This window comes from Polistes canadensis, unplaced genomic scaffold (assembly GCF_001313835.1).
Source record: "Polistes canadensis isolate GaletaPanama2010 unplaced genomic scaffold, ASM131383v1 scaffold_25, whole genome shotgun sequence".
NCBI lineage: Eukaryota > Metazoa > Arthropoda > Insecta > Hymenoptera > Vespidae > Polistes > Polistes canadensis.
In genome coordinates this window covers 491,988-513,456 of record NW_014569572.1, presented here as the reverse complement: position 1 = coordinate 513,456, position 21,469 = coordinate 491,988, and the positions used below count along the sequence as shown (strand labels likewise).

Genomic DNA, 21,469 nt, shown 5'->3' with positions numbered 1-21,469 from the left:
GGTATCTATGAGAAAAGTGAGGTCATCGACTGAATGGGGCCAGACAAGGTTCGTCGACGTCACTATCGAGATAGCTTCTCCCCTATCTCCCTTCTTTGTCGTCCCGGATTATCTCTTGGCAAAACTAATGACTATAATGTAGAGATTTAACGATGTTATAAATCATCACATTTTCCGAACCGAAAAGAAAGAAAGAAATCAAAAAAAAAGAAATAAACCACAAAGGAAAAGTACCAATCTTATAACACTCTCGATATTTCTTTAAATTTTGATTAATGAACGAGGAACGATTGATTAAAATCAATACATACAATTATTATATTTCTTTCGGCACGTATAGAAGGATATATAAAACAATTAAATACAATAAAAATGAAAGATTGAAAAACTAAGAATGTATATAGAATGAATAGATTACTTTCGTAATCCGTTAAATCAAAATAAAAGTATTACAGTATATCTAGGTCCCTGAAACAGCCTTGTCGTATATAAATAAGAAGAAAATCAAAAAAAAAGAAAAAAAGGAAGTGAGACAAGTGTTATGAAGGGGAATATAAAATAAAGATATAGGAGTGTAAAACTGGCGTCAGTTAATCATTGGCTCAGGTGCAAGTAGAGACATTAGCATTCCTGGTTGCAACTTGCACGTTGTAGTAGTAGTAGTAGTAGTAGTAGTAGTAGTAGTAGTAGTAGTAGTATACGTGTACACATAGATCAGGAGAAACAGGTCGATACTTTACAATGGAAAGTTCAACGCGTTAGAAAGAGAGAGAAAGAGATATGTCGTCAGTTGTGTTTAGGAAGAACCAACCAACCGATCGATCGATCGATCGAAAGTCCAGGATATCGAAGAACGAAGAAAGAACTCCGAGATGCCGTTGGAATGCCGCCCATTGGTGCAGACCTGTACAAACGAAGAAGAAGGAGCAGGGGAACACTCGTGGAGAGGTTATAAGAAGGAGGGAAAAGGATCGTAGCTTGCTTTCCTCGCACGGCCTTCACACCTTCGCTTCACCTCACCTCACCTCACCTCACCTCACCTCACTTCACCTCACCTTACCATACCTTACCTTACCTTGCCTCTCGTTCTTACACGCAACTATACAACAGTCCTGCACGTTCCGGCTATGTATATATACAGGGTGTCCGAGGTTTCAGTGGTCAAACCTCTCGTCATTTTATTTTATGACTCTAAGTAAGATAACAATGGTATATAAATATAAATCGATTAAAGCTTTATTTAAAAATTATGATAAGAACGCAGAAGGGAAAAAGGCCATGCGATTGCTGCAAATTCGTAAATATCATATAATAAAATTTCATTTTAAATACTAGCGTCAATTCTTGTTTTATCAAGAATGTTATTTTGTAATAGTATATAATTGAATTTTTAACTTACTGCGATAAATTAGGAGCAATTGTAATATCTTTAACGACCTCAGATAATATTAAAAAATTCACATAAACAGAGATTAAATATAATATATTACTGATTTATTTCTATATTCCATCACAGTAACCGCGAATGTGATACTGTTACTTTCGTATTCCATATTATTGTCCTAACTTTTTAATGAAGCTTTAAACCACCTGCATTTATATAACATTTGTTTGTCATTTAACCCCATAAAATAGATCAAGAAAAAAAATATGTCAATTAAAATCTGAAACAAATTATGCGTGTACGCATAATTATTTTTGTATGCATGTGTGATGCGTGTATAAATAAAACACAGGTAGAAAAATAAGGTTGTATTTCAACGACAATAGTTGTTAGATTTCTGCATCAATAATTCTATCGTCTCGGAAATAGATCATACGAAATTCGAGCTCCGTTTTTTTCTTTTTTTTCTTTTTTGTTTTTTCTATTCCTAATGATCATTTTAATCGACGAATTAATCTCGCCTCGTGTCATTGATTACGCATTGGCTTAGAATTTTTAGTAGTAATCAATAAAATTTATCAATTCTAATACAAAGATACGCATGTATAATATTTCAAGTGTTATTTCAAATTCTCTTAACGATTAGATTTATTTGTATTTTTTTATAAGACGAACGATATATCCGGGAAAACCGTAAGTTATACGTAATCAATTTCGCGTATTAAAGACAAAATTTATACGCAGAATTCAGACGAAAGAATACCGACGATGATGATACTATGATTTTGATGAAAAACTTTTTGTAGCTTAACGATCAACCATAATTACGAATGAGCTAATCGACACGGAAAAAAAAAAAAAAAAATTCCGCGCATCTGTATGTATATGTATGTATGATTAGTCCCGTGAAATTTCTATGAAAAAGATATGCGAAGAAGATGACCGAATGTAAACGAGGAATCACAGTCAGGTACTAGTAGCACGAGAAAACGTTTATGGCGATGCGTAAGCAGAGGAGGCTTTGTTTCTTCGAAATTCATTTCTCGAGGACGTCGATAGATCATTAAAACAAATGATATTTCTTTTGAATTAACGTTTAAAGAATAAAAAATAATAACAGATAAATCATAAATAAAAAAGATTAACGTAAGTTTATTCGAAATATTAATGAATCGAATGATTAAGACAGTTAGTTGGAACAAAATAATAAATAAAAAGAGAAAAACAAGACAAAAATGACACAAATAAAAATAAGTATAATTTTTGTCTTTATCGTGTTATATTTTTTCATTCTAAAACGTACTATTTAAAAACAAAATTATTGTATGAGAAACAATCGATCGATAAGACAAAAATTGTCAATTTTTAACGGATTTTTTCATATTTATTTCCATCTCGTAAAATCGAGGAAACTAATTGGGCATTACACGGTAAAATGGTTAAAAAAAAAAAGTAATAGCGTTCAATTTTAAATCCGTTGGATACGATATACCTACATATATATATATAGGAATACGCAAACTTATTTCTCATTACCACGATGTTGGCAATCTTTTGACACGAGAGGATTACTCGAAGATATATTTTCCTTGTCGTAAACTAAAGTCATAACTTTTATCTCGCTTGACGTAACAAACAATCACGTATTTCAAATGCAAGGTGAATATTTTCCCTGGGAGCGTATTTTGCCACTTATCGTTCGTAACGATACCATATCCCATGTTGCATCGTGCACCGATAAACTTATATGTACCCCTGAGGCTGCTTCTAACGATCACGATCCTTCTTATCTTAATTTTAAAAATATCTCTACCCTTAAAAAACGAATGTGGATTCGAATATTATATTTAATTTATCAATTATTCTTAGATCCGGATTAAAACTCAATCTCAATTAAATCTTATTTTATATTACACACACAGTAAAAGATAATAAGAATCTACATAAAAAGTAGTTTATATATAAATTCTTCATATTTTTTTCTTTTTCTATATTCAGTTTTTTAACATATTACGTATAACAGTAGAAGTAGTAATAAATGGATATAATTGCAAGAAAAAAATAAAAAAGAAATCATTCGTACAGGAAAATGTGATGCGTTTTAGAACAGTGTTGTTACGTTGTTTATTCAAGCCCACCCCCTTTACCCCTTCTTTTACCGTTTCGTCTTACAAGGAAAGAACAGACTTCTGTGAGGTTATTAACGTTTCAAATGAATCATTCGCAAGTATTTTACTGTGTGTTAGTAAAAGAAGATGATATTATACAAGTACTGCATAGGTAAGGACATGCATACGTCTTTAACGTCCTTCGAAAACATTGGAATTTCCTTGAGACAAAAAGAGACAAAGACAGAGACAGAGATAGAGATAAAAACAGAGAGGGGGAAAAAGAAAAAGAAATAAATAAAGTAGTGCCATGCCATGGAATCAAGATCTACAGTTTTCTTACGATCTCTACGAGGATCCAGGATGACTCAGAGAATAACCTCGACGTAGTCGTCGTCTTCGTCGTCTTCGTCTTGGAACAAGCATCGCTATGATTCCCTGAGTTATTCGTGGCTCGAGCAGAGACAGCATGAACCAACATCCCTCACACAACGGCCTCGCCAAAATAAATCAGCAAGAAATTGCGTTGCTCGTTCATCGCCCACCGTTTACGATCTCATTCCTTCCTTCCTTCCTTCCTTCCTTTTTATACGAGAATAAGTCAATGATTTTTTTTTTATTTACCGATATAATAATGATCAAAGTTTTTAATATGTGATTTATATATTTTGATTATTTTTTTTTTATAATTATTTATATTATAAAGTAAATCATATAAAATAATTTATCATTGCAATTCTTTGAATCAACTCATTGTCGTCATTATTGTCACTATTATTCTCGCAATGGTAATGGGTAGTTTGTTTCTTTTATTTTTTTCTTGTTCATTATAGCGTCAAATTCTTATGCATTTTTGGTATTTGTAATTATTTTTTTCATAATTAATAATATTACAGAAAATAAAATCATTTCTTTATTATTTTTCGACTTAAAATTTAATGTCATAATTACTGACACACGAATGAGTTTTACTCCTTCGGTACAAACGTCATCATGATAAACAAATGTATTATAATTAAGCTAATGTATTTAAATTTGTAGAACCGTGGGTAGGAGGAAACTGACATTTCGGATAATTATTGACTTAAACTCGAACATTATTAATATCGAATCGCTTTTTTGGTTATCGCAAAATTTTGAAGATCTGATAATCGTACGAAAATAAACATATTCTCGATAAGCGACGATAATTAAAAAAATATCAAAGGAGAAAAAAATTCAATAGAAAGTGCGTAAGCGATTAATTCCGCTTTTAGAATATTTTTTTCAATTTTAACACTACGATACTTCATCGTCAATGCTCAACGTTTTATTATATCTTGAAAATAAATTTTCTTGAATAATTGGTCGAAAAAAAAGAAATATCGCTGTAATGACAACAATTTTTACATTTTATGTACAATTTTATATTGCGAACTTAATCGATTTGACAAAAGGAACGGGGCTCGTATAACGATCTCAACTAACGTCATGATTTTTTTCTGCTTATCGCAAAAAAAACAATAAGAAGAAATAATAATGGAAATGAAACGTGACGGGCATCGAATTTCGATATTAGATATGCACTTATTTATATATATACATATAAAAATAAAAATAAAAAACCGAAGGAAAAAAAAGAAGGCAGATAAAAATAAAAGAAATATAACAGCCAAGGTAAACTCAGCGAGATAATTCATTCGTTTTACTTATCGATCGACCTATCATCGATCAACCAACAAATCCCCCCACGAGAAATGATGTTGCGGCTTTGCATTGAGTCCGACAAATTCTTAGAAATTCACAATGATTTTCTCGGAGAAGAAATCGAAGAGATCAACAGGAGAAACTCTTTTTTTTTCTTTTTTTTTTTTTATATATATCGGGCGCAGTTGTCCCCTATCGAAGTCGCTTATCAATGTACTCGACCTATTCTTATCTCACTCTACTTCCGTCCTTTTTCTTTTTTTGATCAGAATGACTAAACAGCTTGTATCAAACCTGGCACCTGAAAGATAAGTAGTACGATAAAGAATACGATAAACGTTATAGATATACTGATCACTGAATAGTAAAAAAGCAAGTAAAGATCTTCTGAGGAAAGGAAAAGTAGGTAGAGATAAAAGGGAACGAATTTAGAGCATTAAAATTTAACTTAACACACGAATGAATGAACGAACTCACATCTAAGCCACCTGTAAAACATACATATACGTGTCATATCTGTTATTATTTAAACTTGATAACTGCAATCATTTTACCGTAAATCTTAGTAAATTAATAAACTTAAGAATATTATTGTTATACTTGGATTTCAATGTAACTATAATATTATCAATCTTTTTAAGATTACCGACGTAATATTATTTCAAAATAAGTGAGTAAATACGTTGTAATAGTGAAAAGGCTTTTACATTTTCACTTCGTATATGGGTGATCAATTATTCACAAGGAATACCTTGATCCCGTACTTTGTCGAAAGCCGAAATCGATCGATGGAAAAAGAGGGAGACAAAAGGAAGGGTGAACAAAAGAGAGAGAGAGAGAAGGAAAATATATTTTCCCTTAAATTTTTCGAAAGGGGGAGAGCGAGGTGTTATCATTTACAAATTGGTGGACTGTCTCACTGACTGACTCACTGTCAATGCTCGTACGTTGCCAGCTCATAGCTCTCTTCTTTTTCTTTCTTTATTTCTTTCTGACCCCTACCCTCCCCTCGCTCGCTCGTTATCCCTCGTCATTTGCACCCCTCCGATTCTTTATCCGAACATCATCGAAGCTTTTGTAGAGTGTCAAAAACGACGTCGACACCGTGACTACGTCCGAGACTAATGAAAATGTCTATCCAGATTGTGTCCTTCATTTTCTTCGACAACATCTAGCTAGCTGGGGGGAGGGAGGGAATCAGAATTTTCAGTATAGATAAGACTATTCGATCAAAAAATCAAAAGATAGAGAATACTACTCTTGAGGTATTGTGGAGGGGGATGAAAACCATTGATTTACGTCATTTATTTGATAAATATCTACGAACCCATCCATCAAACAAACAAATAGATATGGTGTCATATATATCGAATATATGAAAAGAAATTAAAATAATTATCTATCGATAGAAAAGATTTTGAATTTAGCAAAGGATTGAAACAATCCAGGACGACGCCACCATTCCTATTCGCCTATCGTCATCGACTAAGAATTCAGTCGCGACGATTTGATGCGTACAAAGCATTCGACAAGTCGAGTATTGTTTCGATTGAGAGACAATGGATGATACTCTCTTGCTCTCTGTGGTCACTTGCCACGTGCATGAGTCATACTTTTTGCCATTGCAAGCTATTATGCAAGATTTCGAAAACTTCATTTCTTCTTTTCACGCTAATTATTACTTCAATATTTCTATCTTTCGATAAGAAATCCTTATAAGTGATGAATCAGTATGACTCGTCGAATTAATTACTTCGAATAATTGTAATATACATTTCATCAAGATAAATAAAATGATTTCTTATTCGTATAAATAGAAAGATATAGAATATTGCCATTAATTTTTATAAAATCTAACTTATGTAGAGAAATTTAATAGAAAACACACAAAAATTCTAATAATATAATAGATTTTTGAGTAATAATTAATTTGCAATTCCTTTCTCGAGATGAAAATACGTCTCATTTCCTGAAGACGTGTTATGAGAGTCAAATCAAATCCACTTCTTGTGCTTACTCCTCTTTAATCGTAGTTTTACTCGTCGTCGATGTTGTGTAGTACAGGTATGTAAATATATTTATATATACATTGGCATATCCTTTTACCCGGCATTTTTCTAATCAAAATTCCACACGTGTAACGAAAGGGAGACAAATATTACGTATGCCATACGCGTGATTCTCGTTAAGTGATTCATTCATGCCGGAATTCTTCATGACGTACATACATCACTGGGTCGAATCTTCGTATTTGTGTGTGACAAGCTCGATCTCTTTCATCTGTCGTATTTTCTCTCTCTTCTCTCTCTCTCTCTTTAGCACGCAAAATCACGTTACTACGCTTTGCCGTCAGCCAACATGCGGGTGTGTCGTCTCTCTCTCTCTCTCATTCTCTTTCATTATATTAGTACGAGCATTAACACGAGGGCATACTTTGCAGATTACGTATTAAACTAATTTTCTTTTAATTCGTTTATAAACATTCGTCAATTAAACGATCATTGTCGATTTATTTGTGATCAAAAATATAGAATTAAATTTTTCTATAAAAATAAATGATTATAATAAGAAAAAGAAGAAGAAAAAAAAAAGCAGCGTAGTTTGAACGTAAATGTTTATAAGGATAATAGTCATCTAATTAATATGTAGTCGATCATTTACTCATGCCAACAATTTACATATATGTATATTGCCTTAACTATCGATAACAATTTCTAACACTTTTTAGGTATATATCCACTGTATCCATGTCAGAGAACATATAGCGTCACTATTCCAAGCATGCATACATCGATCGTAGAAATTGCTAAAGTTCTTTGCCAGTTTATTAATAACGTTAGTTAGATATTTTTTGTGTTTTTATATATATATATATTTAGTATAACCGAGGTATGCTTACATGCGCATAGTAGTCTATTCGAAGTATTGTTACGATTTTATTGTGCAAAGATATACCCTACACGCGATAAGATATTTTAATCCAATCGATGAACCTTTAAAAAGAAAAAAAAAAAAAATTGTCGACATATAAAAAAATGTGATTACTAATCTCTATGCAAATTTTACGAAAGTAAAACAAGATTTTACGATCAAAAGATATTCTTATTACAAGATTACTATAATTTATTGTATATTTTTATTTTGAACAAACATTTATTTTTTTTTTTTTTTAATAAGATCTTTATCTCGTTGCAAAATAAAAAAATAAAAAGAAAAGATGAAAGGAAAGATAAAGAGAAATAAAAATGTATATATATATATAACAAGACGGAGACATCAAGGAAGAAAATTTGTAAACAGTCTCAGGCGTACGTATCATGTAATACAAATGCTAGCGCCAATAATTCAGGGTCGTAGTGAACTACCTAGTGTGCTCCAACTGTGAGTCATACTTTAACCGCATTAAGCATCGATATCAACACAATTTTTATATTTCGATGTCGCGAGAACGCACATACTGTTTGCAATGGAATAAGCCTTGGAAATAAATTCAACACGACAAATATAATATATCGCGATCTTTTAATAACATTTAAAAATTTATTATGTTTGCCGATCGATCGGTTTCATCGTTTTGTATCGAAAGAAAATAATACGATTCGCATTTTCTTTTTTTTTTTTTCATTAATTAGTTATGAAGAAAATCTTATAAAACGACAATGACGATTACGATGATACTAAACAAATAAATTCTATTGGAATTAACTTTAAACAATTTTAATATTGTGCACATGAATGATAGAGAAATAAGTTAATGATTTTTATTCATCCAACAATATTTGACTATGTATGAGAAGACAATAAATATATAAATTTACATACGAATAGATTTTCATATTTTAAAAAAGAAAATGTATACGAACGCGTGCGCAAACCGCATAAAGACGTAATGCGTTTATGTATCATCGCGAATGATAATATAATATCTCTTCGGTTCGTATCTCGGCTTTTATAAACCGCGAGTTGTGATCTTGATTATAAATGAAGTAGTAAAAGAATGCGCATATCAAAGGCGTCAACGACGATTAATCGACTGTTAAATATTCAAAGATCGTATTATTCCGTAATTTTTCATACCATTACGAACCCTGATCTTAACTTCGTTGCATTCCGATCATTACAATTCATTTGCAATTAAATAAATAACGCGCGTACGATTTTCAAGATAACGAGTGAGATCATTCTCGTATTAGATCGTTTTCGTTGACTAAATTATCGATAAAAAAAGTTTTAAAAAATTTCAATTAAATCTCGTATGTGTTTACTAGCAATAAATTATAATTGTTTGGTAATTATATTATACATATAAATGCATTTATATATGTGAAATGCATTGATATACTTCACGTAAATCAGAGAGACGATTTTTTTTGAAAAACCATAATACGGGCATAACGACTATAATATGGAAGTAATCTTTTGATACTTATCCACCTTCCCACATAACAGTTATCAAAGATGACATTATTTCATTTAGTAGGAAAAAAGAGAGAAATAGAGGAGCCTTGGTTACGAAGAGAATCAAACGACCGATGACGTTTTAACGTAAGGATAATAAACGTTCGCTCTAAACATTAGTCATTAGCCTTGAAGGAATTTCCAATTCCCAGCTACGTAATTTTTTGTTTAAATCTAAACAAATCATCTCTCTCGTGTTTTAATTATTATAAATAAATCGGGAAGAATCTAATTAATAATCAAATTAATAAATATTATTTCATCCACTTCATCATTATTATTCGGTCTAAAGATAAACAAATTTTTCGATCATTTTTTGGTTGCTATTAATATATACAATTTATTATACAAATAATCCAAATAAAAACTTCATATTTATATATAATTATTTTGATCATTGTGCATTTTCTATCATAAAGTGAAAATAATTTGAATATAAGACACTTCTCGTGATTCATTAATATAGTTTTATAAATGATTGCTATATATGCATAGATACGAATAACATATATTTGACATAGATACATACGCCATTTATCGACAATGTCTCACGCTAGAATCTTCCATTGAAAAGGTCGTATTACCGTTCCAACCTTGATAATCTGGGCAAGTTCTAATCCTACGCAATTCTAATATGGTGTAACCATAATTTTACATATATATATATGTAAATTACCTCCAAAAAAAGTAAGGATACATATTGAATCAAAAATTGTCAAAGAATAATATGTATTTAATATAATACATAAATATGTGTATATAACGTTTCAATGAGACATATATTTCTCACTTCATATTTAATATCGAGCACAGCTGCGTGACTGTGCCGGATTTGAAAGACTATAAATATACGTACACTTGACTGCAAATAATCACTGGTGTCAGCTTGGGCCCGACCTCATTTTAATCTGCCAAAAAGTAGTCAAAGTAATCGGCTATAACGGAGATACATAGGAAATTCTTTCATATCAAATTATGCATTGAGATAAAAACAAAAGTTAAGGTGAACGAACTTGCAGGAGTACGAAGTTTTTTTTGCTTCCTAAGGAATACAACAAAACAAAAAAAAAAAAAAAAAAAAAATTCCTCGATGTTCAAGATTAGAAACGATTAGAGAATTCTCTCTTTCCTTTGAGAGAAAAAGAGAGATAGAGAGAGAATTAACTTTACGCGTTCCTCTCGCGTACTTTTGCGTTACGAGCACGCTCGACAAGGTCGCCGGGGAACTCGCGGTCGTACGAGAAGGAAGAAAGAGAGAGAGAGAGAAAAGAAATAGAGAGATAAGAATAAAAAGAAGAATAAGAATAAGAAGAAAAAGGATAGAGAAAAGTAGGAAGCAAAACGATAAGAGAAGAGGCTCCTCGAGCTTCGGCTCAGGCCGCCGTCCGTCTTCGGCCAAACTCGTGCGTTTCTGTTCGGTCGGTCAGGCATTCGACGTCACCAAACATTTCAACCAATGGGAAGTTAGAACGATGATTCACTCAAACGAGCCTCGCCGTGTAAACTCTCTCGTGGTTATACGACCTGCAGTCTCCCGCCAACCTTCATACAACTACGAGTAGTGTGTTTTTTAACGCGTTGTACGAATCATCACATTGCAATTTTTTCCCTCGCCAATTATATACTTATCCGTCCAGTAATTTTACCCTCTATCTCTATTTTAAACACAATTTTTTTTTTCTATTATATTTTTTTTTTAATTTCACAACAATGACACAAATGTAATTTCGTCCGTGCTCTATTGTCGTAACAATATTTTTTTTCCATACTTTCTTCTTTATATTTTATTTTTGTTTTGTTTTGTTTTTTAAAACGAGTTATGTAATAACAACAAATGGTGTGAGGTGAACGTTTAGTTAAACGAACAATAAAGAAGAAGAAAATTTGAACAAAAACTTTATCCTCGAAATCTTTTCAATAATTCGAAGATGAGGAAAAAAGTTTCGCCTTGTCTCGTATTACGACTCGAACCTCTGGAAAATTTTGAACCATGGCGTGAGTTTTATGTCTACTTTCATTTTTTTCTCATTTCGTATAATATTATATATAATTACATTTGATGAAACTATAAAAATATTTCTTGTACTAGATATATATAAATCGATTTATTAATCTTCTCGTGTGATAGTCCCTTGAATTGAAGAAATTCATCATAAGAGAGAACAAAGGTCAATGCGTATCGATTATGGTAATTGCGATTATCAATTTATAAAATGAAAGGGAGAATTGATCAAAATTATTTGTCGATTGTTCCTTCGATCTCGATCCATTATTATTCATGGTTTTTTTTTCTTCTTCTTATAATCAATAATTGTGTGACTACATTTATATATCGTAAATTATTAATAATGCGTAGAGATTGTCGTGAAAGTTGTTCAATTGAAAAAAGAAAAAGGAAAAAAATATAAAATTCCAAATTAACATTAATTAATTATAATAATTTGTTTTACATATATCAAGATATAAATGTCCGATTACACAGTGTCGTTAAGAAAAAAAATATGAGCCAACGATGGCGCCATCACCAACTGCCCCAACCCCCCGTCCCCTCCACCATCTCCAAATGTCTGCCAAAAAGAAATTCTAATTTTTTAATTCAATGAACCAACTGTCGGGACACTTGCGTATTGAAAGAAAAAATTGTACAAATATAATACAAATATTTGTATTCGATTAATATATTGTAAGAATCTTATAATAATCGATCTATATATCAAAAGTTCAAACAGTCTAACCAACGACTTACTTTAATTTATATTCGTTTTAAAAATAATATTTGATTATAGTTGTGAATAATGAAAATTTTTAATTGAAAAAAAAAAAAAAAAAAAATACGTCAAAGATTAGCTAATAAAATTTTTCGATGTTACACATTTCTTTTTATCACGGGGGTATCGCATTCCTTGACATCATCGGTGTTCGTATGACTAACGTGTTCCTCTATCTCAAAGAAAACGTCGAGTTGGTAGCAACGAAGAGAACGCTAACCTGGCTCTCTCGTAGTTGGACGAGCCAGTAACAGAAACGGCACACGGAGTACAATCACGCTCTCTTTCTCTCTCTCTTTCTCTCTCCTATTCTGTCTTTATTTCTTTTTCTTTCTCTCTTTCTCTCTTCTTTACCGATGACTCAGGCTACGATATCGTCGTGCCGTGTATTTGGGTTGTAATGCGCACTCGATGAGTCGCTTCGAGCAAATTTGAGAAATGCCAAGAGAGAAAACGCGCGAATAAGTAATATTAAACTTCAACGAAATTCCCTCTTAAATTCTATTAAATCTTCTTCTCTTTGTTTCCTAATCTCTCTTACCGTTCAATCGAATTTTCGAACGATCAAAATCAACCCTAAAAAAAAGTTACGAACAAAATTTTGAAACCGTCGCCAGGATGAATTTGATTTCTTGCCCGAAGGAAATTTTATATAACATTTATGAAAGTAAATTTGATATAAATATTGTCAGTCAACTGTTTGCTTAACATCAAAATCTATTTTTGTATTATCTATCTCTCTATCGTTAATTGGAATTTTCTAACGATCGAGATCAATCCTTCAAAATTGCGGATGAAATTTTAGGCGCCTAACATGATGCAAGGAATTTACTTTTAATATTATTTTAGGTTCTAACAATTGATAATACTTAATTTTGTTAAGATATAATAATACAATTAATAGAAATTTTGTTCATACAACGTTTAAGGGTTGATCCTGATCATTCAAATATTCGATTATAAAACGGATCAATTTTATCTCGTATGCTTCTTAATTACTATAACAAACCAACTACTTATCTTGGAATGAAATTACATCTTTGCTTACTTTTAAGGGTTAAGATCTTGACTTGTAGGGATTAGTCATTTTTGAAGTTATGAATCATTCGCCTTATTGTCATTCTTTCAAAAGAACGAACGTGTTTATCCGTTTTTTCCCGTCAAAACAAAAACTAACCCTTTCGGTTTACCTGTTTAAGCGATGACGAATCTTTTTTGCGATTGGTTAAAATGAAATAAAAAAAAAAAAAATTTTATCTATCTACCACAGTCGCAAGCTAAATATCTAAAATGAGTCATTTAACAAATATGCAAACAAATTCTATATTTAATTTTCTTATCGATCTATAATAAGCAACATAAAATTAAATAAAAATAGTATAATTTGTTTTAAAATTAATACGAAATTTGCTGGTTTTTTTTCGTTTTTTTTAAATGATAGTTTTTCTATATCAGAATTGTCTAAACAATATTACATATGTAAATAATTAAATTTCTTATATATATATTTTTAAATTTTTTCCACACATTACAAATGGAATGCAAGTCAAATAAAAATATTTTACTAATTGAATAAATAATTATAAAATTATAGTATTAGCAATTATTTTCCATAATTTAGAAAAGTCTGAAAAAATTCACGGGTCACGAGTACGTCATCGTCTGACCCCTAGTGCATAATAAAAGAAACAATACATCAATTAGCAGTCATCATTTTATTCCCAAAATGAACGAGAATAACATTTATGATTTCTTATATAGAAAATACAATTGCTATTTTGATACGAGGATTAATAAGCAAAGAACGATTATGGCTTACGTGTCGGGGGAATTATATATAGTATACGTCATCGATGATCGTGATAAGAAAAGGAAATAAAAAAATAAAAAAGGAAAAACCATGTGGGCCGTTCTGGTCGCCGAGTGCACAGATCCGAAACACGTTATTATAATTCAGGGGGAAAAAAAAAGAAAAAGAACAAATTTATAAATAATTCGTGTATCATGGTTTCCTCTTATTCTTTTCTTTTACATTTCAACGTGCAACACAAAAGAATGAAAAAGAAAGAATATATTATAGTTCGCATAATATCGAACATTTTCGTTTCGTCGACCATAATCAATTTTTCGTTCTATCGATTAGATGATTGGATAAGAATAGATCATGTATAATTTTCGAAAAGACGAATAGTATAATATATAGTAACAGAAAAGCAACTCTTTAGGATGGTTTGCTGAGAAAGAAAAAAGAGGAAAGATGAAGGGTTAAAGAAGAGGAAAAAAGGTGGGGAGGGTGAGGTGGGGTGGGGGGATAGCACGCACAATGTAATTTGCATTCTTTCTATTTACAATATGCCGCCGCGTGACACTGCGACCCTGGACACGAAAGGGGTCACTAAGTGGATCATAGGTATATCTATAAAGTAGAAATAATTCTCTTCAGTTAGAACGAAAGAAAAAGTAAAATAGAAAAATAAAAAAGTTACCTAGAAAGAAAAAGGGTTGTCGTTATGTAATCGCGAATGATATGCATTTTTATCGAATATTAAAATCAGGCCAATGTTCGGTATAGAAAAGAAATAAATGTATGACTCGTCTAGTTTCTATTTTAATAAGCTTCTCATTATCGTTTCGTGGAATAAACTGTGAACAATAATTATCTTGAATTCCAATAACGAATACTTCTTTACGTGATTTTTTTTTTTTCTTTCTTTTTCATTTTTTTCCTGTTTATCTTTTCACCTTCTTTTTCATCTTCTTTTTCATGATTTATGATTTATGATTGATAAATAGCGTTGCAATATAAGCACATAATATTATATGTGGTGTGTGTGTACGATGAAGTACAGAAAGTCTAGAAATTTTGCGAAACATAGGAAGTAGGTGTGTTCTTCTATGAACAGATAGGAAAGAGAATAAAGATAATTAGTGTTCGTGGAGTTAGTATCAAGCCGTGATCCATCGATTTCCTATTTAAAGTCAACGATATTTACTGCGCAACGAAGAATAATAGGAAATCGTCATTCTTTAAATAAGTATAGTATCTAAAATAAGTGCATACAAATTTCAAGTGTTTTATGATGAATCCTTAGAGAACGTTAATTTTAATAGGCTTTCATAAAATATATATGGTCGAGAAGAATGTATATCACGTATGATATAAAAATGAAAAAAAGAAGGGGGTGAAAGATTTTCGGGAGTTGCGTGTAGGTATATATACTTTTATATATACTTTCTCAAGATACTTTTTTGAAATCTGGTGTTCACGTATGTTTCCCCCAACGTGTATACCGTCTGGCAAACCTGTTCTCTCAACAGGCCAATGGACAGACGTGTAACGTACTTGCTTACTTACTTACTTTGATGAGAGACCGTTACGTAGGATGATACCGTGCGAACGGCTCATTCGCGAACGGTTGATATAAATATCAATCGAGATACATATTTAAATATGTAAACATGGGGAATACGTAAATTCCGAAAAAGGAAAATTAGAGGCTAGCTTGCTTAATATGTCGAATCAAAAAATTCACGCGGAACTTGTTTCCATTTTATTTCTCTAATCGTTGATATTATATATATACATTTATATATGTTCCATTGTCCTAGAGTGGTAAGTATCAGAGATTGTATTACTAGAATAAAAAGAATTATAAAAAGTTACTGTATGTTTGATTTTACAAGAAGCTGATCGAACATCTCGAACAAAAAGATTTATGCGATACTTTATTCGATTATATTTCAAATTATATTCTTAGTTATTTAAACTTTCAATAAGATATATGTATATCTATGATATGCTTCATCGTCTTACAATGTAAAATAGGAAGAACTATAGATTTAAATGCGATTAAAGTTAAAATTAGCAAATAGTTTTAGAAATACAGGATATAATCCTATTCATGTGTATCGGAAGCCCGTCAAAGAGAAAGAAAAAGAAAAAGAGAGGAAGTTTCGCCATGCCTACGGTGAAACGATCATCGTCTGGGACAGTTTGGGGTTGGTGGCCGGGTGGCAAGAGGGAGAGAGAAAGAAACAGAAGAGGGAAGGCCGTCGGCCGAACAGTAGGGAGGGAGAAAAGGGGGCATGAGAGTGACTCATCGTCGAGCCAGGCCAGGCCTTACGAGCTGCAGGTCAGGAGAGGAAGACACTTTTAGCCCACATTTCTTGCCCGTTTCTCCTCTCCTCTCCTCTCTCTCTCTCCTCTCCTCTCTCTCCGATCTCTAGCAACGTTTCCTTATTTTTACCCTAACCGTTTATATAGCACAGGGTGTATGATTCTCCTACCTCCCTCTTTCTCACGCGTATTTTCTTTCCCTCTCCTTATACTTTTCATCTTTTTTTTTTTTTTAGCTTCTCCATCTTCTTCTTCTTCTTCTTCTTCTTCTTCGTCGAACCTTTCATAGTAGGCACGTCGTCGTAATTCGTTCGCGTTAGAGTTAGAGAACTCTCTCGGCCCACGGAAGTGTCGCACGTGAACCTGCAAGAAAACAGCTTTATCGCTTTCGTAGTTTATGAGAAATCGTTCGTAGAACGATCCCGTTTTCTACTTGCGGAACTAGTCGAATGAATCATGCCATTGTATTCCTCCTCAGGCTCTCGACATATTGACGAGAAATAAATAAAGGAAAGAGAAAAAGGAAAGCGTTGCTTATTCTCTTCTTTTTTTTTTGTTTTTTTTTAACTTCCTTTACACGCGAAACTATATCTTCGTTCTCGGAAATATATAATCGATAAACTAATCAAAGAGAGCAACAACTTCCATTGGTTCATTCGTAATGTAACGCTATTATCATTTTTATTTACAGGTGGACACAAAGAGTTCCACAGGCGCCATCGCGAACTTTGCGAGGACACGCTTTTACCATCCGGTGGTACCGGTAGCGGTTCTTCCGCAACCGTCAGCGGTTGTCCAAGTCCTGGTCCAGGTTGTTCGGTATTAAGTCTTTCGGGGCCACCGACGCCACAACCGGCTGACATCGATAGCCATCCTGCGTCCCGCGTTTTACCTTTTCTTTACCTTGGCAATGGCAAAGATGCTGCCGATCTTCAACTCCTACGAGCCCTAGGGGCTACTAGGGTATTAAACGTTACCTCTCAACTGCCAGGATATCACGAGGAAAGGGGAATTACCTACAGGCAGATACCTGCGTCGGATTCCGGTCATCAAAATCTCAAGCAGTACTTCGAGGAAGCCTTTGACTTTATCGGTTAGTTGACTTCTCTTTTAATTATAATCGACTACTCGAATTACTAAACTTTAGAGCTTCTATAAGAAGCTTATGATAAATCTTATAAGGTGTGATCATTCGTCCAGAATGAACGACTTTTTAACGTCTCTCGATGAGTAATTCTTTCGGTCCGATAGGTGTGTCACATGGACATTAGTCGTCACTACCGGTGATACTCTCATAAATCTTTATTCTATCTCATTCTCGCATGTTCTTACAAATATATCTATAGAGTATACTAAAGTGATTCTATTGGGTTGGTCAATAAGTAATTAGGTAGTAATAGTATAACATGATATTCTATTGGGTTACTCTAATGTTCAGTAAATAATACTAGTATTATTTATTAGCCAAGCAACAATATCAATAAAACAATTCTAACAACTTCCCCGTTTGCCAAGATTCAATTTAAACAATTTCATGTTCGTACTACGTAGCATAAAAATTTGGTCGTTTTTAATAGCATCCGTCAGCTGTTTCTTTCATCCCCTTCTTTGAGAAAATAAGGCAAAGCGTTTTTGTAAGGGACACAATATATCCTCGGTGAAAGTCGGAAACGCGTTCCACTCGTTTTATAGGACGTGCAAGAGAGGGGTCCGAACGTTTTTCGGTCCCCTCAATCGGCCTCCAGGTACAACATTCCACCAGTTGCACATACTCTGTGAAAGGGAGAAGGGCAGTCTCCCCATGCTGCTCCAGCATAAGTATGTATACCCTCGAACCAGACTACACAAACAACCCCTGTCTTTCTACTACGTCCTCGCACACGCGGTGATTGTTCCTGACGTTTCTCCTGTTATACAGGCTGATTCATACGAGATCAACCCTCTTATCATCTAAGTACCAAAGGGGGGTAGAATTTCGCAATAAAAAAATACCCTACCCTATTAAAAACTATTATAATAGTTGATGCTTCTTAACGAATCGTTACGATCGAATGATTATTCAAACGAATCATTAAAAGAATTTACAAATGTTGTGACAGAGTCAATCAATTATTGTCTTATTCGCCTTGTAGAGTTTCGTAATAGTCTTGAGTTAACGAGTATAATCGCTAAATGCATTGCTTTACGACGTTAGTGAGTCGTCGTTGTCGTTGTCGTAAAAGGATTAACAGCATATTCTTGATATTTCTTTAAATATCATATGGTAAAGATAATAAAAGTAATATCGTCATTTCTATTGCATAAACAGATGGATGGATAGATAGATAAATAGGAAAAGAAAGAAGAGAGATATAAAAAAAAAAAAAAAGAAAAAAGGCAAAAGAGGATGCATCGAGTTTGCATCAGCCTGTATTCATCTCTCCGTGTGTATACCAACTGTGCGCGATATAAAGAGCCCACACGCGTTCACGCACTGACATCAGTGAGCAAGAGTGAGAAAAAGAGAAGAGGGGGATGAAGAGGAAGAGAAAGAAAAAGAGAAAGAGAAAGATAGACAGAACGGGTCTCTCGGCGTTCACGGCTGTGCACGCATGTGAGTCATGGTTTCATGAATGGAAGCCTTTCGTCTTCAGCTCTCTGCATGGTGAATGGTCCACCGGAAACGGCTGGTTACACCCTGTTTCCGTTATACCGAAGTACGTCGCGTAACGCGATCGAGGTCTGCCCGAGATATGCTTGTTTCTTTTTCGAATAAAGACCTTTTTTACGAACTATTATTATTATTATTATTATTATTATTATTATTATTATTATTATTATTATTATTATTATTATTATTATGGTCATCATCATTTGATTATAATCTCAATTAATTCCTGTTCTTATAAAAAACGCAATGGTAATTAATCGTCATTATAGATATAATTCGTTTTAACGTCCGTTAAAATCGTCGTTTGATTAGTTTTATGGCCTGCAAGCTTAGCTACGGTGACTTGACACCCTTTCCAAAGTTTCAGTAACAAAATCGTGGAAGTATAATCAGATATGGGAAATAAGGGAGGGAGGCTTCGATTACCTGAAATCCGGCACTTAGGTGCGTAATAGTGGCACGACAGGTATCCCCGGTACGCGTAGTTTGCCGCTATTTCATTAGACGTGTTTGCCTTCTGATGTTTTGCCCCTTTCCTGTTAGTCGTTGTTCTCTCTCTCTCCCTCCCTCTCTTCATTTCTCCCTTCTCTTGTGTTAACCCTCTTTCTCTTTCTATTCGACCGCTCATTCTGACTCATGGCAGATGTGCTCGACGTATTCGCAAATGCGCATAAGAAGGGATAGTTCTCACACTCGGAAAAGTAAAACGTTATTATAAGGACTGACCTTATCTCGGTAAGCCACTGTGTTAACTTAAACCGGTATCACGTCAAACACCGGTGGATGATTTGTTAACGAATACAAAAATTCGTCTTTCCTTTAATCGCACCTTTTGTTTAAAAAATTTGTGTTTTGACCCAACGCGTCGACAAATCGACCTATTCATTTTACACGCTGAACAATAAGGTGATATACTTATATATCTCGTACCTAATTGGAATAAATATTAATTAAGAAATAATTTGTTTAATTTTCTATCGAAAATATTTTTGTCTATTTCGTAGGAATAGCTTTTTATCCTGCTACCATATATTTATCAAAATGAGTGTTAGAAAAATAAAAATGGAGTATAAGACGAGTTACGTATCAAGCAAAGAAATATGTAATAATAAGATCCTACCGGTGGTGGTCGGTCCAAAACAAAAAAAGAAAACAGAAAATCACTACCATCCTCGGAGTTTCTGATCTCGTAACATTTAATAATAAAAACGAAACCATGCATGAGGGAGAAAGAAGGAAAGAAAGAAAGAAAGAAAAAGAGGGAGAGTTACAGGCACCACTTTGTCTGGTGGTGCTGTTGCTGGCGGCCGTTGGCTGCTGCCTCCTCTCCTCCTTCTTTTGTGTTGAAAAAAGCGCATAGCGGGGTTACGCGTTAGTTTGTATATCCCGCGCCACGAGCACGATATAAATGTATACATAATAAATGTATATGTATTTGAGTAGAGAGAGTACGCGCGCACCACTCGTAAGGATCCGGGCAGTGACTCATTGCTGAGAGAGATACGATAGCGTCGTCCCCTCTATTGCATAACGGAATCGCCTGTTCAACTTGCGTTTGATGATCGTGTTCAATGTGTTGTTTACAACGCAATCTTACAATTAGTTCTCTCTACGCACTGCAAATAATAATTTTAAGATCATTCGTTTTTGCGATACATTCCCTAATAGAATAATAATGTAGATCGCGTTTCATTATTACTTATTTACAATTACATTGTTTTCCTAAGACAATTGATCTAATCATAATAAATTAACGCATTTTGCAATTTTGTTGATTTGTTTTAGAGGAAGCACGAAAAGCCGGTAGCAGCGTATTGGTTCACTGTCAGGCTGGTGTATCGCGTAGCGCAACGATTGCAATCGCTTACATTATGCGACATAAAGGTTTATCAATGGTCGAAGCATACAAATTGGTGAAAAACGCACGACCGATTATCAGTCCGAATTTAAACTTTATGGGGCAGCTTCTAGAATTAGAGCAGGGCCTAAGAGCGTCCGGTGGTGTTACTGGAACACAACAAACGGAAGAACCCAAGAGTTGCCATCAGTGTCGTTGGAGTCATCAGCAAAACAGTAGCGAGGAAGTCACTTCCGGTTGCAGCGTTTGAGAGAACGCAAGGCGCGTGTGCGCGCACACAAACATACCATACACGGTGGTACATACACGCAACACCTCGCAAAAAAAAAAAAAAGAAAAACGGACGGCACGCGAGCTCGTTGTTTTTGTTGTTATATATTATTATAACTGCTACTACAAATACTACTACTACTACTATTATTACTATTACTACTACTACT

General features: G+C 33.5%; 1 protein-coding gene across 3 annotated transcripts in view; it reads left to right on the top strand.

Moving 5' to 3' along the window:
• The window catches only part of LOC106783779 (dual specificity protein phosphatase 10-like), a 50,036-nt gene extending 28,673 nt beyond the window's left edge, over positions 1-21,363 (top strand). For all 3 annotated transcript variants that reach the window (XM_014742621.1, XM_014742620.1, XM_014742622.1), the window contains 2 exons: positions 17,213-17,614; positions 20,957-21,363. In XM_014742621.1, the coding sequence (XP_014598107.1) occupies positions 17,213-17,614; positions 20,957-21,279 (725 nt within the window). In that variant the 3' untranslated portion in view covers positions 21,280-21,363. The remainder of the gene's footprint in view (positions 1-17,212; positions 17,615-20,956) is intronic.
• Positions 21,364-21,469: the final 106 nt, after the last annotated feature.